Below are 18431 nucleotides of genomic sequence, written 5' to 3'. Positions count from 1 at the left end.
CGCCGGCTCGAGTGACCATTGAACCCCCCGGCTAGCTATCGAGCGGGTGGGTAACGGACGTCTCCAAAAACGTCGGCGCACTTTAGCAAAGATGCGATGTCTTGATAAACTGAGCAGATATTTGAAGTTTACACAGCTACTTTCTCACCTGAAAATATGTTAAAAGTTTATTTTGTGGCACAGGAAGATTAATAAGAGTAATTTTAAAACTTAGCAGCAGCTGCCATTGTTGGAAACTGAAATTGGCTGGGCCACACTATGAATTCTGGGATATGGTGGGCCACGAAGGAAACACCCGACCCATCCTTCAAATTCGGGAAAATGAAGGACGTATTTGTCGGCTGCATTTGAAGGAGTCGACGAATTGGGACAGCCTTCGTCGCCTGGCTGTGACGTAATCGGCCTTCAAATGCAGCCTCCGAAGGATGCAGCCGACGTTTTGGGACACAGCTAATGTATTTGAGTGACACGGTTAGCGCCCAGTTAGCTCCTAGCATTTCTCAACAGCTCTGCCTCCTTTTCGACTGCCCGGGACATTTAAACAATGGATAATCCGTATACAAACAAATTCATGCTTTTCTCCTCAACAGAGAGCGTCCCCCGATTATAGACTTAATAATACTGACTTAGTAATATGTCACATGAAGATTCATCAGCCAGGTTAAGTGTTTACTGACAATTGACAATTATAGCGGACATCATCATCACTATTCCAACAATCCTCTCCACACAGACAAACATAAACACTCGATAACCACAGTTGAGTACGTGTTTGTAATGACACTAGTTCAGTTTACAATAGGGTTCATTTGCTCGGTCAGCAGGTGGCGGTATCCCCGTACACTGGGGAGTAAACTGCCATTAAACGAAACAGAAGAAGAAGAGAACATCTGCACATGCGCGGTACGGATCGGGGAGTCCTGATCCGTAACTATCTTTTTATTTTTCGTTTTTGTCTACATTATATTGAAATGTTTCATTATTGCAAACATTTTAAGAGATACTTATTATTCTTAACATCTCAACAGATAATCTGACCGTAACCATCATAAAAGGCTTCGAGCGGAAGTAGTGGCTTTTTGCACGTGCGTGGTACGGATCGGGTAGTGACAGTGCCCGCATTTGGAGGCCGATTACGCTACAGCGAATCGACGAAGACTGTCCAAATTCGAAGACTCAGACAAATGCGCCCTTCATTTCCCCAGATTTGAAGGATGGGTCGGGTGAATACTTCGTGGCCCAACCTATCCCAGAATTCATAGCGCGGCCCAGCTCAGTTTCCAACAATGGCGGCAGCTAGTTAGTTTTAATATTACTCTTATTATTCTTCCTGGGTCACAAAATAAACGTTTAACATATTTTCAGGCGGGAATGTAGCTGTGTAAACCTCAAATATCTGCTCAGTTTATCAATACACATTTTCAAAAGCGCTCCGACGTTTTCGGAGACATCTGTTACCCACTAGCTCGATAGCTAGCCGGGGTTCAAGGCTCACTAGAGCCCGTGAGAACACCGGACTCCCGGCCAATGGTTTTCATTTGTTCCTGAGTAAATCGGTTTGGCTGAGATTAAAGTTATAGTTTTTACACAGCTGAATAAACCTCAAGCAGACAGCTGATTATCAGAAGTGTGAGATGCTCGAGAATTTACTCCGGTGTCCTGTTACATTTTAGATAGCAAGGAGTTTATTAAACTTCACCGAAACAATCTGCAAATGTCATTAAAATTTAATAAACTATCATCTTGTCTTTATTTTTAGTTAGCACAGACCTTAAACACTTAAAGCTGTAAGCTAATGATAGTTATATAAGAGCAGATGCTGCTGGTGCAATAAGCTGTACGTTTTACGTCCAATGGATGATGATCTGATTAGTCGACTAATCGCAAAAATAATCGGTGACTAGTCGACTATCAAAATAATTGTTTGTGGCAGCCCTACATAAAACCCAGAAGAAATAGCAATGAACTTTCATTTCACCTTGACACAACAGTTACGTGTTTTGAACCCTGACTGACATATGAAACACACCTTACCCTTCAAAGTCATATTAGAGCATGGGGCCCTTTCACAACAGCCATTCTGACAGTTTATGGCCAGGTAAACTCAGGTGGAACTATCATTTATTACACTGAGCCAAAAAAGACACAATTAAAATGTTTAATTACCTTTGTTTACCCTGCTGTAAAATGTCAAAATGGCTGCTGTTTACAACAAAACAAAACCTATTTGCATCATGTGATGCAAATGTAAGACGAGATTATTTGCTTTCCAGTGACTAATCCACACTGCAGGAGGGAAACAACTCAGTGCTCCATGTGCTGATTAGCCCGGAACCAGTACAAGAGATGAATATGATAAGACGACAGCAGTTATGCAACAACAGTGGCTACTTCAGTAATCAGCTCTGGGAATGAGCATCTATTGAGGAAGCTGCTGCTACTACCCTCATTATACTCTTATCTGTTCTCTTGTTCTCTTATTTCTCTTGCTGTATTTGTTTAGTCAGACATACAATCCTGTTTCCAAAGACGTTTAAATGCTTGAAATTAAGCCGGCAATGACAATTGGAAAATTAGATAATGCAAAGCTCACAAATTCAGATTTCTAGGCAGAAGGTTAGTAACATGACTGGGTCTATAAAAGAACAATAACAAGGGGCTATGTATGAAAGAGCCAGGGTAGCATCTGCGATACTAGCAGGTAGCTAAAATTCTATATAAAGCAATTATTTAATATACTAAATTCCCAAATACCTAGAGTGTAGTTCAAATAAAATGTCATGCAAGACAGTACAGAAAGATGCTCTTATCCTCACAATCTGCCTTTCACTTTAGACAGTAACCTAGCATCTCATTTTGAAATCAAGCTGTATGATAAATAATGCTGAATAATCTTGCAGCATTATTTTTGGACAATGACCAAATATGAAGAAGGTGCTACCAATGATAAGTTAAGGTTTAGAGCTGAGCCACTGAGAGTATTTGTCCCCTGTTGGTGGAGAAGCCATCCAAGAGGGAGGTGAACATAGTGACAGTGAGCACGCGGTCCTCTCAGAGGTGGAAGGACTCCTTTAAGTCTCATTAATATTGACAAAACTCATTACCATGCATCTATACTGCAGCATGACTGGAAAAGGGGGGTTAGATGAGAATATTGACTTCTCTCTCATGTGCATGCTAAAAATAAAAGCAGCTTAGCCAAGCATAAAGACTAGAAACGAGATGAAACAGCTATCTTGACTGCACATAGAGGACTGTAAACCTTGCCACACTTATCCTGGAAGAGTATTTAAGCAGCTTCTGTTTTGTCACCCAGGTGACAACACATTAGACGCCGCATGAGAGCACCTGAAGTAAAAAACTCAGATATGGAGTATAGAAACAATGAGAACAGAAAAATCAAGAAACAAAGGATCACAGTTTATTGACGGGTGTCATAGCACAAAATGTAAAGCCTGTGAGCATTTCTTTAAAATAAATCAATAAAAACAAAAATAAATTCTAACTAAAAACAGATAAGTGGGTGTGGCTGTCTGGAGAATGGAAACAAATGATTGCCTTTAGTCCCATCTAGGCAGTCCTGTTGCTAAATATACCTCTGGGTTGACCCTCCTGTTCCTACCCCAGCAGCAGCCATGGAGGAGGCTAAAACCACAGCAGGCAGGTGAGGTCCCGTCTTCCCACATAGCACATCTCCTCCATGCTGTCACAGCCGCAGCCTCAACGACATCTCAACCTCTAGACACTATTTCCATCCAGAGGTGCCGTAACGACAGATGGCCTCTTGTTTGAGGAGCAAATGAAAAGATTATGATTGCAGTGATGATACCAGGCCTGCATTTCCAGTAGGTTTTTGGTCTAGTTGAGCTCCATTTGTTAAAAAACAAAAATTTCTCCAACTTGACAGAACCTCGATGCTACAAACCTAAGCGATGATAAGTTTCCATAAACGATAAGTTCCCTGAAAACTTCTTGTGACTCTGAACAGTACTCCTCTACAATCTGGACCTTGCTTCATCAAGTTATTCATTTAGACGAGGTTATATTCCAAACCTCTGTGGTTTCTTCTCTGTCAGGTTTCTGCAAAGTATTTTTCTCTGCCCCAGGTTTTATCCAGAACAGAGAGGCAGACTGCCGACAGACACTGAGAGGATGCTATTGCTTTGTGCGGTTGCTATTATGAGTGAGGGAGTGCTCTCTGTCTGCTGCTGCCAGTGACGTATGGATGGGACTTGACTGGGGACCCATCCTGAGCCGGAGACAAAGCAGCAGGGGCCTGGCACTGACTTTGCCATAAAAGAGGCCTCTGGGAGTGAAGGACAGGGGGTGGGAAGTGGTGAGCTGGGACTAGGCAGATGAGAAAAGACAGGTACAGAGCTCATCATCCTCCCAGGTGGGCACTTCGTGGGGAAGTCAGATGGGGAGGTGGTGCAGCTCTAATGGCCCTCCCATGTGGTTCAACAGATGCCTGCAACTTTCCTCTTCCTTCTCACTTGTCACTGTATCCTGGAGACAAAGACAACGGGGATGTTATATCCCCCTGCCTGCTTCTCCTTATCCACCCCTCCATCTCTTCTACTCTTCTACACCTCTTTAGCTGCTTTACTTGCTGCACAAACCCCTGTGAGATGCTACAGTCTTGCTAACAAACAGCTTAGCCACCCCACCCTCCTGTAGCTACCCCTGGCCTCCTGCCTGCTACACACAACAGCAGAAACAGCAGAGCCCACAGCAGGACAGGAGACAAATGCTGACTATAGCTTTTTACTGCAGATAGTCATTGGGTAACCAAGTGTTGTAATTATCTCTCTGTATTTCTTTTTAATTTATTGCCGATGATTAAATGATTTATCGGAGGAGCTCTCTATTTAAAGTCCAGTTATTAGGGAGGTAAGAGTGCAACAGTTAATATTAAATGTTGCAGTCATACCAAAGACCAAAGGACACGCTGTCAGTAAGCACAAGCACGCTGCGCTCACACAGGTTCCACCCCTCCACTAAAAATAAAATCTGTAAATCACCATGTTTTGGTGACAGGAAAAATGTTGCTATTCCTGTAGCATGAAGCACCAGGGTACTGTATTCCATTACTGCTCAGTCAGCCAGTTGAGACACTTGAGGTACAGTAGCTGCTGTATCACTTCTCTCATCCTGTATTCTCTTGTCCTGTATTATTTAATTCATTTGCTCCTCAACCAGCTGGATCAGTCATATAACTGGGCTATACCTTTTTAATGTCTCTGATCTGGATAGAACGAACAGTAAGTCTGTTAAGTCATGACCAACCTGCCACCTCTGAGAGGACTGCAACCTGGTGCCTTACATGCTGTTGGGCCTTTGGCTAATTGCTGCCAGGTGCAGGCAAATTGAAAGAAGATGGGTTATCGGCCAAAACAGACCGTGTCAGTGTCCCCTCCCACATGGCAGAGAGGTATGTGGGTAGTGTGACCCGGCTGGCAGGTGCAATGCAGCATCTGCAGTTTAAAATGCACAGCAGACGTCTCAGTAACAGCATGTCACCATGTGCAATATAGGTCAAGTTCACAAGGTGGCACAACCACATACACTTTAGTCACACAGGTGATTATAAACTCACTTGTAACATACATTATATGTAAACAGTTTTTGTGCAAAAGTGCAAATTTTGCAAAGGTGTTGTGGCTAAGATCCCCAGTCTGTTAAACCTACTGTGGAAATAAATGAGTTCATTTCTGAAGAACAATAACGATGTTGTCATTGAGTCGCTGCATTAAAAGAGCATCTGATAATCTGTTTTTATTAAAGTAATTACAATCAAGCCACATTCTGAATATTAGCCCGCTCAGCCCCATTCTCTATAAGGAGGTCTGTGTGCTTGTATCTGTGTGATTGCATTCATGTTTGCTATGTTAGTGTCTGTGTTTCTTTATTTGAGTAAAGCTGAAAATTAAGCAGTTCCCAGGCAAGCGAAATCTTATTAGGCACGTGGAGAGGCTCTCTCCAGCAGGGTGAAGACGGTGAGACAAAAACAGGCAAATAACCTCAAGTCGACTTGTGTCCATCAACAGAAACACAAGCCACCGTTTGTAGTAAAACATTGTCTAAATTTGGAAAAGTATCTGCCCTGTTTGACAAAAACATCCTGCAATCAAAGTCAACTGAGCAGATTTGTCCTGATGAATAAATTAATGAATTGATTTATAATAAGAAAATATCAATGAGGATATTTTCCAATAATGGGGACATTTTGTGGTTAGCACTGTTGCTTTAGACCAAAGTCTTGTTTGTTGTCCTGAGTGGGATTTCTGGCTTTCTCCCAGAGGTGTTAGGGTCCCTGGGTCGTTGACCCAGTGTTTTGTGTTTTTGGTTCTTTGATTTTGTTATTTCATTATATTCTAGCTTTGCTTTATGGGTTTTAGGATCATTCTTAGTTTAGGTTCTCTGGGTGGGGTTGGTTAGAGTTTTAGTGTTCTGGTTTTCTGTCTGTGTTCCATAGTTGCTGTCTTCCCTGTCTGCTGTATCCCCACATCCAGTCAGTGTTTGTGTCTGCCCTGGTCCCACGTCTCTGTTCCCTCTGTAGTGCCTGCATGTGAGTCTGTGTTATGTGTTTCCTGTTTTACTTTGAAGGTCTCTGTCTTATCTCAGTGTGTTCAGTTTACGCTTCTTTGGTCTCGTCAGTTCTGATTTGTCCCAGCTGTGTTTCCCTCCTGTTACTCATTCCCTGATTGCTCCCTCTGTGTATTTAAGCCCTGTGTTTCTCTGTGTGGCGATCTACCGTTTACGTTGCTGTGTGTTTTGTCAATCCGCTGGTGTTAGTTTGTTTTTTTGAGTTTTTCCAGTTATGTTATGTTTGCGTTCAGCATTAAAGCTGTTTTGGTTTAAGTTCTGTCTCCGGAGTCTGCACCTTGGGTCCTATTCCTGCCTGCACACAGCCACACCTAACAAGAGGTTCGGTTAATTACCAGTTTTAAATAGACTGAAGGTGTGAGGTGCTACCTGTCTACCTGCCCCTCCTCTCACCCCTCGACAGCTGGGATACGCCGCAGCTCCTCCAAACCCTGAACTGGATAAGCCTTTAAAGCAAACCAGTGAATATTTTCTAATGTTTAAGTTGTAACGTATGTCATAAAATAGCAAATAAAAGCAAAATCAAAGACAAACATGAAATTAAATGGCACTATGTGATATGATTTCATGATATGATCTGAGGCTAACAAAGTGTGATGAGTCAGATTTCTAAAAACGAAAGATTGTGACAAAAAGCTGCTGAACTCTCTTCAAACACATAATATTTATTTTACTTCAATATTATATTGTTGTGATTTATGTTTGTGTGGGGTGTTCGATGGTTGTGGAGGCTGACCTACTACTTCATATTTGTGTCAACTGTGCTGGCCCGTCGGGACCACCTACATGTATAATCCTCCCATGCACTATAATACAATCTTCACCATTTCATGTACTGTAATAACCACAAACAGATATACAAGAGCTTCCTGTCTGCCTCCTTTATCAGACAGACTGTCACAGAAAACACCAGAATTGGGCCACAGGTCATTTTTCTGTGGCCTTGATCGGGGGTTGATGGGGCTGTGGTGGAATTATTATACTTCCCCATCGTGGCACCGACAGATAAACCCCTCACTGTTTGAAATTAATCCAACATACAGACTGAATGCTTGCTACCCGTTGCACCCTTGTTGAATGCCTCAACACAGAAAGAAATCCCAAAGATTTTAACTGTAACTAAAATAAAATGTTATGTGGTCATAAAAGCTCTGTGATTCAGTCAGAAAATAGTCTTTTTTAAACATTTTGCGTTGCTATTTCTTCACCTCTCTTAATCTTTTGAGCTGCAGTGAGACACATAGTCAACAGCCAAAAGTACTCCTGCAGGTCTAACTGTTCTTCGCACTGCATCGCTGTGCAGCTATTCTCTGAAAACCATTAAAAACACGCTGGAAGTCTTTTCTGTTTGTGAAATTTTAAAAGGCCAGGAAACCGATTGTACTGATGCCCTACAACTACAAGAATAAAAACACAAAACATATTCTAGCTCAGTAACAGTCGATAGCCTGGCTGGGTTTAGTCTCATCAACATTGATTGGATCCAGCTTTGGATACTCCGAGCTCTGTTGTTCTGTTCACATCAAAACTAAATATTTTGGAGATATTCAATGCATTCAAGTTAAAAGTCATGATGTCTCTACAGCAGTTCTACTGATACAATCTCTAGTAAGACACCATAGCCTATATTTATCTTATTCTTTCTAAATTAATATAGAGCTGGAAGTCTTACCTCATGAATTATTCTTTCATCTAAGATCTGCGGCATTCCTTCCCTGGAATGAGCCCTGACCCAGGGCCCCATGTCTGGCTCAGACCGCTGCACTGTTATTTCAATAAACCCAATAAGATGAAATTAATTGGCCTGCTTGTGAGGCAGCTGAGGCGTAAAATGTTTGCAGGTGCATGTGTGTGTCAGAGTTCAGCTCTATAATCAAAATGTGTGTGTGTGATATGTTTCACTGCTAAATATGTTTACAACACCGCAGGATTTACCCCCTGTCGTGTGCGGTGCGGGCGCTGACCTAAATGCCCCAGACTCTGCCCTGCCAGGTTTGAGAACCTGAGGATGGAGTCGGCGCGCTTGTGCCATCAGACCTGTGTGAGTGATGATGGCCTGACATCTCTGGCAGCCCTGTGACCACAAACCTTGTCTACAAATGGGTCTAATGTTGCGCCAAGTGAGCTATAATCTCCAGGCAACACAGCATTTAATTTTCCATTTTCAGCTTTCCTAGAAACCATCCCCTCCTTTACTTTCTAATCATCAGTTGGCAAGCTAAGTTATGGTAACCCACCAACCAGCCAACCTTTTTGCGTCCCAGTGGTGGGACAAAGTTGAGCCTTATCACCTAGGTAAGATCAACTGTCCACTTCTGACCCCAAAGTACTTACTCTCCTGTCACCTACCACAACAAGCCTTTGCACCACCCGGGTACGAAGCAGCCAATGTTTGAGCTAGACAAAGACAGACAATATACAGCCTTCAAAGTGTATCATTAGCACAAATTGCAGGATTTAATCTCATGGCTCGCATGATGGATGCAAACAATGAAGAATGAAACATTCATTGAGTCCTTCCCCATTTCTACAGGTGTATACTGACACACTCTGGCTAGCACAGGCGTGGCTTAAAGGTAAATCCTGATTAATGTGATCCTGATTATGTAATACAATTACAAGCTTTCATGAGAGGAAGTGCAATTATAATTACATAAATGATCATCATAGTAAAAGACACAAATACTTATTATTAGTGGGGGGGTTTTAAAACACTTTTCATTTTCAGCCAACAGTGAAGTTTGAATTTGCTGCTTCAATCAAAACTGTGCAAAACTACTAGATGATTTAAAGTAGTCACATCTCATATTCTTAGATATTGCATTATACTGTAAAACTGTGTAGGAATCAGTGAACCAATCGCAACAAATGTGTCCTTTTATATAACGATATTTTAGATTAGACCAGATTACACAACAATTCTCCTGAGCCTATGGAGATGGAACGAAAGGGTGTGATGGGGGAGGACGTTGGCATACCCTGCAGCTCGGTACTGCATGACTCACTGTTAAAGGAAAACAGACACTTCATGCAACTAAACCAGACACTCATTAACTAAACTCCCTGGGTGGCTGTTTACACAGCATTCTTTGTAGATCCAATTAATGTTTATCGGCCGAGGAGTGTTCTGGCCTCTTGATCCTCTCCGGGGCAGCATTGCTACACCTCCTCACCATTGTGAAATTTAGCCGTGACATGGTGGCCTAACCAGGATCACACCTTGGCAGTATGAGACCTGCCCAGCTTGCAGGAACCAGTGGGAGGAATAGCAATCGCTGGCAGAAATGAAAATGTTGCTATGGCTGGAACTATTTTGGTGATCATGGAGATTCACATGTTGACACGAGTGAGAGCCATGTGACAAACAAGCCGCAGGCCGTTCAGTTGGCACACACAACATCTTCCATGCATAAACATAAACTCGAGGGAACACAGTGCAGGAAAGCAGATCCGCAAACACGCTCGGAATGAGAAACAAGAAACGATCGTTTGATTAGGACATGATTAGAATTAAGCTCATCGTACTTCAGATGTAATTTACGCGCAGAGTCAACTTTGCAGTAAAGTGACAGTGTGAACTCTGTGCTCACTGACATCGATATCAGCCTGTCATTCAGAAGAGGTGAACCCTATGTCTCTCTAAATGACCGGCTTTTATTCAGGGGTCCGGTGTCATCAAGGAACAAAGCAGTGATGAGAAACTCTATCAGGGGCAAGGTTCATTAGAATAATAGGGTGGCACACTCCTTATTCCACATTCTGTGGAGGTGGCTGACCAGGTGCAATGCAGTGAAGCATGTCAAGAAGTGCAAGAAATATAATCAAGGTCTTAATCTAACGTAGTCTGCTACTGTGTTTTTATACAAGCTTTTATAAAACTTTTATGCAGGCATTTCAGTGCTAAATTTAAACTGCAGATCTGCTATTCCAATTACACTATTTAATGTTACAACTTTATTCAGCTAATTCATGAGCCATGGGGTAAGAAATCTCTTAACATAGAGATGTGCACGTGCATGAAGCTCCCAGTATAAGGCAAACATTGAGCTTCAGTAACGGGATGAATGTCCATATGTAAGTCATATATAGGGTTGCCAACTCCCTGAAAAATAAATAAGGGACACCTCGTGGCCAGGGCCGGGCAACCCAGTTGTCTTCACCCTTCCCAGCAAGGCTGGACTGGGACAAAAAATCGGCCCGGGCATTTTGACTAGAGACCGGCCCACCAGGATAAAGATTGAAATGTGACGTCATTCAGGGATAAAACCGCAAAGGATTCTGGGAACTTGTGGCAAGAGGTACTAGCGCACGCAGGCTTTCAATTGAACTCAGTTACACAGCGATAAAAAGAAACCCAAAAAATGACAAGAAGCTGTTGTATTATTAACTGCAATAGCCGGTCGCATGACAGCCACGGGAAGCCGATGGGTAAAGAGATCGTTTTTTTTTATCGGATTACGTCGTTGAAGTGAAAATTTTTAAGCCATGTTTCCGAAGTAAGAGCCGACGGATGGTCTGGATATACCAAATATAACATCTCAGAACACTCCAGCTCACATGTTAGTCTGCTCCAAGCATTCCCACAAAGGTCAGAGTTTTGTAGTAGTTAATGCGTCATTTTTCTTAACATAATTGGTGATATAGGTTACAAGCAAGTCTGGCGCTGAACAGAAATTGTCGCGCTATGCTCCTTTGTTTATTGTGCATAAATAGTGAATTGTCCTGACACAATATTGCGTTTCGCTTCTGTTATAACCATGGTACACTGACAAAACCATATACTTTTATTCACAAGATAAAACAGTTGTTTTGTATCACTAATTGTCCATTGCGATTACAACATACAATATTATTGTCACTGCTACATTTCTGTAATGCTACTGTAACCGGTTTCTGCTTCATCCCGCTGCAACAGTTCGGCCCAGACTCCTCGACTCTGCGTTGTGTAGTGTTTTTAAAAAGACAAGGAGTCTCTGATCGATCGTTGCCACTTTATTTCCTGAATGGAAACAACGGTGTATTATCAGTGCACAGGCTCGCCACACACCACTCCGCACAGCACACTACGGCAGAACATCTCATTAGCATTCCGCTTTAGCATGCAGTTTCACACATTAATAAACAAATGAAAAGTACATAAAACTGGTGTTGGACATGTGTCCACTAAGCACTTATTACACTCGGTGCTCGTCAGCTAATCAAACATGTTTTATGTGTCTGTACTACTTAGCTATATTGTGTGCGGAACAATACAACTCACCTCTCGTATGGCTACGGCAGACTGGCAGCGATTACTGCAGCCAGCCACACCGAGAGGGGGGGCGCTGTTTCCCCATTACACTGATATTTGTGGCAAGTGGAATAATACCACATAAACACTGTTACACTACCAGAAATTATTTCCACTACTAATTAATTACCGTTGAGCTCAAAGGTCCTATTAATAAACTGTTAATGAATGTGTATTTATGAAGACGATTTGTGAGACTGGTAAACTTATGATATGTACAATAGTCTTTCGTTCTACACGGTGCGTTTCAAGGTCCTGTCCGTCGGTAAACTGTACCTGGGCTTGTTGCAGTGACCTGAAGTTACTAAACTTCATGAGTGTATGCACTCACTCCAAGAAGCGTATAATTATAAATCTGAGCGTGGTGAAAGTTGGGCAGCACGCTGACGTCTTTTGTCCACTCTTTCACTCCTTTGATTTTTTCCTCGTATCTTTTCTTTGTCTTTTCGTCGAGTCTGTCTTTGTACGGACCGGCATTGTTCTCCTTTTGTTTTGTACATTCGGCAAAGAAAAAAAAGAAGGTATTGGAACCGGAGAATGAACGTTTTGCGGTGCTGCAAATGTTTGCATTTGATGCGGTACTTGGATTGTTTTGCCACGAGTTCCCGGCATGCAATGCGCGAAAATCACGTGATTGCTAAACAAGGGGGAGGGTGCATCCAGCCTCCTCGGCTGTAATTGGTCCAGCCCAGAGTCGATCATGACCAATTGGCCAATCCAACACCTTTCATTATATATACCCTTCCTAAAAAAAAATAAAAATAAAAAAAAAATAAAAAAAAATCCATCGGCCCATAAAAACAAAAAATCGCCAGCGGCCCACCGGGCAAATGCCCGGTATGCCCGATGGCCAGTCCAGCTATGCTTCCCAGTGTGGTAGCTCTTTTTTTGTGTGTGAAATTATTTTTTTTAACCATTTGACTTGAATTTGATTTAAGCAGATGCATATTCTTTGTGATATGAACACATGGGAAACTAATGATCATTTAGCCATTTATTTTTAGCTCAAAATGACAACATTAACACAGTAAAACAGGTCTCCTTCTTAAACAGAAGCCTGTCATGCTTAACTTTTGAGAATATAAGTAAATCTTTCTTTAAAAGAACTCTGTCCTGCTTAACTTAAAATTATATAAATTAATAGAAAACAATAGAAAGAAAAATATTCTTGTAACAGTGCACATTTAGTGCATTTAGTACAATTGGCTTCAGTTGAGGTATTATTTCAGCTTTTCTAATGCTAATCAGCTGCTCCCGTTTGAAAACCCGCTTGTTCCCATGATTACGCATCATAACTCATCATCATTATTCATCTATGTATTACTTTTATGTATTAGTCATCTATTTGTTGTAATCATCTATCCTTACAGATGTTTATTACACAAAATAAGTTATATTATCACACTTCTGGCCACATAGCGCTGATATTCACTGCACATGCCCATATTAACTTTTTCCAGCCAGGTGTTTTCCTTTTCCCAGTCCTCCCTGTGCTTTTGCAGCCTATTTTTCTTTCTCTGAGCGAACAAACATTGCTGCTCTAATGCTGGGCTCACACTGCGATTTTTGGCCCATTTTGAGACGATTTCTGAGTCGTGCGACGGATTTGGTGATCAGACCGATTTTGGCCTTCATCGTGCGTCGTGTAGTATACGTGGGGTAACGAGAAGTGATTAACACCTCACGACCAGCTCCCGATCATCAATCGCTCGTGAGGGTGTCACCGCAGCCGCTCACACTGCGCACGCGCAAACACGTAAACGTCGGTGAAAAAGACGGAGCAGCACGGCTGTGCAGCCTGTGATCTGGACACAAGCGATGGAGGCACAACTTGTAGAACTTTGGAAAGCTCATCCGAGCCTTTTCGATGTGGCCTCAGAAATTATCACGACCACAACAACCGTGAAAATAGTTGGATCTACACTGCTGCTCAGTCACAGCTGCCTGATCATGTTTTTCATTAGCAATTTAGCAAAGTTGATGGTGGTGGTGTGTCTGTGTGAGTGAAAGACAGAGAGAGCGAGCGAGCGACAGATTTTCTGTTATAACCTTCATTTTATGGAGGCACAGTGTGAGCACTCAGGTCGCATCAGAGCATCGGGCGGTATAGTGTGAGACCCTGATCGTGACCTACCAACTTCTAACCCCTGCGAGTCAATCGTGCAGTTTGAAAATCGCACAGTGTCTGCCCAGCTTTAGGTGTACTGTCATCCGAGACTTGCACCGCAGTGTCGGCGTTTGTTTCCCTGTTGGCCATGCTTCTTGTTGTGGTCATCTGTTGTCTTCCGGTATTTTCTCTGTAAGCGACCTTTCCTCGACCAATGAGATAATCTGAATTGTCATACTCGAATTGTCATAAGTGTGCTGTCAGCTCATTGGTCACAAAGCAGGAGAGGGGCTGGGAATTATGTTTTCAAACAAAGCGTTAATTCCATTAACATTTATAGACTACTTTTGATTCTCACTATATTACGGGACAAAGTGCGTCCCTTATTAGCTCAATACGTGTACTTTTGTTTCTAAATACGGGACAATTCCGTATTTTAAGGGACGGTTGGCAACCCTAGTCATATATGTCCAAGTACATGCATGAGTCACTGTGAGATATAAAAAGCATTCTTAAATGATCAAGTGGACTTGAGCAGTGAGTCATAATATACGAAAGCTGCAAACTTGAAAAGACACTGCCTGCTCCAGTCTCAGCAAGCATCTGTTGAGAGCAGCTGCTTGCGTCCGTATTTTGCAATGACGCAAATGCTTCGCATCGATAGCCTAACTTAGAAAACCAGAAAAATCTTTTGAACTGACACCCTAACCATCCATGGCAGCTTCAAATGATGCCTCAGCTACCACTCTATCAAATATCTCACTGATGATCAAAGATTTTTCAGCCTTCTTATGTTGGGCATCTTTTAGCTCAACAACCTGTGGGGAGTTCTATTGCTAATTAATAAGGATATCTGTTTGAGGGCCTTTTTTAAGTGTTGGGATCAAAGAATAAGAGGAGCCATGATAGGATTAAACAAGGATGCGTTTAGCTGACCCATTCTGCAGTATGCAGTAATCCACATGGAAGACACAAACCGAGCTTGGCTTGGTTGTGCTGTTTTAAGTGACGATGGGCTTTCTTATTGCTGTGATTTGGCCCTCTCCACAGGTCATTAAATTCCCACTCTCTCAAACCCAACACACACACATGCAATATCAATCTGGTGTCCCCAATTCCCCAAATTCATATGTTCTCTCGTTTGTTTCTCCACCTTGCTCATCTATTTTCTTTATCAAAATATCCCTGCTTTACTTAAAAATAGTCTGAATGACGCTGAACCCAGGATGCTTTACAGAAAGACAACAGTGAGCATGATCTTTGTTGCATTAAAGGATGCAGTAATTTCTCCTCCACTGGTCTTTGTCCACTATTGGCAAAGAGGTCCAAACTGTATTAAAAGTTTAATCAACAGTAACTATAAAAGTGTCCGATAGGAGCTCAGCGAGGGAGGTCTCAGGTGCTTTGAAACACACTAATCCCATCATGCAGAAGGGAGGGGGTGGGCGAATCAGTCCACCCCTGCATGAATGTGTCCTTGCAGGGCACAGTTTAAAGCTGTGGAACCTTCCAGGAAGAAGAGATGATGGGGTTAACACAGGTGTCCGCGCGGAAAGCTTCAGATATGGGACGCGTGTAACGTCATAGCTATTCGCCATCGAGTAGTTTTGCTCTTCCCAGCAAATGGGAATAGAGCACATCTCTCAGATGCTTCCATGGTGCAGGCCAAGAACTTTACAAGGGAGAGCATGTTCCCCAATAAATCACTTCTGCTGAGAGCACACAATCACCCAAATAACATTTATTTAATGGCCTGCAGATGAACTCGGGGTGTTTGGTTACTTGGAGGCCTTCCGTCACCCCACAAAACCTTGGCAACAACACTAACTTATGTAATACATTAAGCTTTCATGATGGCACAATTAAAAGAAAAAACCCCTCTCAAGATTTAGTATACAGTTGAAATAATAAAGCACAGTGGTAAGACGAATTGCTGTTTCCATACCTTGATCAGAAGGGGAAATGTGCATTTTCTCTCCTTTAAAAGCTTATCCAGCTTATTTTTGGGGCCGTTTCTGTTCAAAGAAAAAAAAGATAATAGTATAACAACATAAACCTGCTGCTTTATCAACTGCAGATTAAACTACTCTTCAGTTATGCCAACGCATATTGATTCATCTTTCAGAAGCATAAGTCTTGCACTAATTATTGTCATCCTTGTTGCCAACATTACATCTGCATGCGGTTTCAACCACATGCAGATGTAATGTTTGCATACTGTGAAGTTTGTTTTTTCTTACAGCAGACACAGACGCGGACTCTTCCTCAGCAGCTTACTGCGTACACTACACTGACACCTTCTGGACACAAGTTTGTCTTTTATTAAACACATTCAACTCTTCATCCAGTCCATTCATAAAACTGAAAGTGTCACTAGGATTAAATAGCTTTATCGGTAAACAGGGAATGTAAAGAAGAGACTCTAAATCCCATTACGAACTAAAAACGTCTACGTTAACTCTTCATGGGCATTTATTTACTTCTTTATATATTTCACTAAATGCAGAGTGCACAGCATTACATACCACAAACTTCTAAAAGAGGACCACACAAACCTTTTCTCCGAAGACTTGTTCGGCGCGCTCATGTTGACGTGATCAGCAAGGTGGTGTTGATGAAGCGGTTATGCGCGGCATGCCCGCTAGTCAGGTTTTTAGGCGGTAATAACAAACGGCTGGCAGCCTTCGTGCTGTCGTAGTTACCACCACCGGCTTATCCCAAACACAATGGCCGTTGTACACCAAGTGCTCACTGACAGTGTTGTTCTCCCTTTTTTCTGACGTAGGCGCTTAGTTGCACGAGTGTGCCCGTGTGAGAGAGCACGAGACAAAGGGAGAAGAGGACACCCGCTGAGCTACACGTTTCCCACATATTGCAGCACTCAGTGACCACACCGGCAACAGAGACGTAGCACGGCGTAAAGGAGGGCCCGCATACTTTCATATTTCTACAAAGATACAAATTCTTTCTAAAAAGATTCCAAATTTCAAAAGAAACTAGTGCTGCTAATGTTAACCTGGTTACCATGTTTCGTTTTAGCCCTTTGAATAAAATATTAAAATATTGAGTAATGTGATAAATAAATAGAAAGAATAATGCAGAATTTGTCTCTGTAGTTCAGAATAACACTCTCTTCATTCAAAGTCCAAACAGAGCACTTCTAATAAGCAAGCAGGCGCTAGCATAAGCCCACACCTGCCGCCCAGTACAAACATGCAGACACCCAGTCTACTGAAGACTGGTGGCAAAATCGAGCATTCTTATTTGCTAGCAATGCCATGTTTTCTTGAAATATATTTAATTAAAAACAATTTTTGAAATTACTTCTTACGGGCATACAGGGAGTGCAGAATTATTAGGCAAGTTGTATTTTTGAGGAATAATTTTATTATTGAACAACCATGTTCTCAATGAACCCAAAAAACTCATTAATATCAAAGCTGAATGTTTTTGGAAGTAGTTTTTAGTTTGAGCTATTTTAGGGGGATATCTGTGTGTGCAGGTGACTATTACTGTGCAGAATTATTAGGCAAGTTGTATTTTTGAGGGATAATTTTATTATTGAACAACAACCATGTTCTCAATGAACCCAAAAAACTCATTAATATCAAAGCTGAATGTTTTTGGAAGTAGTTTTTAGTTTGAGCTATTTTAGGGGGATATCTGTGTGTGCAGGTGACTATTACTGTGCATAATTATTAGGTATCTTAACAAAAAACAAATATATACCCATTTCAATTATTTATTTTTACCAGTGAAACCAATATAACATCTCCACATTCACAAATAAACATTTCTGACATTCAAAAACAAAACAAAAACAAATCAGCGACCAATATAGCCACCTTTCTTTGCAAGGACACTCAAAAGCCTGCCATCCATGGATTCTGTCAGAGTTTTGATCTGTTCACCATCAACATTGCGTGCAGCAGCAACCACAGCCTCCCAGACACTGTTCAGAGAGGTGTACTGTTTTCCCTCCTTGTAAATCTCACATTTGATGATGGACCACAGGTTCTCAATGGGGTTCAGATCAGGTGAACAAGGAGGCCATGTCATTAGTTTTTCTTCTTTTATACCCTTTCTTGCCAGCCACGCTGTGGAGTACTTGGACGCGTGTGATGGAGCATTGTCCTGCATGAAAATCATGTTTTTCTTGAAGGATGCAGACTTCTTCCTGTACCACTGCTTGAAGAAGGTGTCTTCCAGAAACTGGCAGTAGGACTGGGAGTTGAGCTTGACTCCATCCTCAACCCGAAAAGGCCCCACAAGCTCATCTTTGATGATACCAGCCCAAACCAGTACTCCACCTCCACCTTGCTGGCGTCTGAGTCGGACTGGAGCTCTCTGCCCTTTACCAATCCAGCCACGGGCCCATCCTGTTAGGTGTGGCTGTGTGCAAACAGGAATAGGACCCAAGGTGCAGAC

The 18431-nt window shown here is 42.1% G+C and overlaps 1 protein-coding gene across 2 annotated transcripts in view; it reads right to left on the bottom strand.

The window, feature by feature from the left end:
- dyrk4 (dual-specificity tyrosine-(Y)-phosphorylation regulated kinase 4) overlaps positions 1-16720 on the bottom strand; it is a 31336-nt gene extending 14616 nt beyond the window's left edge. The window contains exons 1-2 of one of the 2 annotated variants that reach the window (XM_085281520.1): positions 16559-16720; positions 15949-16018 (exon numbers count right to left, since the gene is read on the bottom strand). In XM_085281520.1, coding sequence (XP_085137646.1) covers positions 15949-16018; positions 16559-16590 — 102 coding nt within the window. In that variant the 5' untranslated portion in view covers positions 16591-16720. Of the gene's footprint in view, positions 1-3596; positions 3702-15948; positions 16019-16558 lie in introns of those variants that run through there. The other variant, XM_085281522.1, reaches the window with a different exon arrangement.
- Positions 16721-18431: the final 1711 nt, after the last annotated feature.

Source organism: Mchenga conophoros, linkage group LG7 (assembly GCF_057382185.1).
Source record: "Mchenga conophoros isolate Kocher_MC1m ecotype Shallow Benthic linkage group LG7, M_conophoros_male_GT1.1, whole genome shotgun sequence".
Taxonomy (NCBI): Eukaryota; Metazoa; Chordata; class Actinopteri; order Cichliformes; family Cichlidae; genus Mchenga; species Mchenga conophoros.
This window is presented reverse-complemented; position numbering and strand designations above follow the sequence as displayed.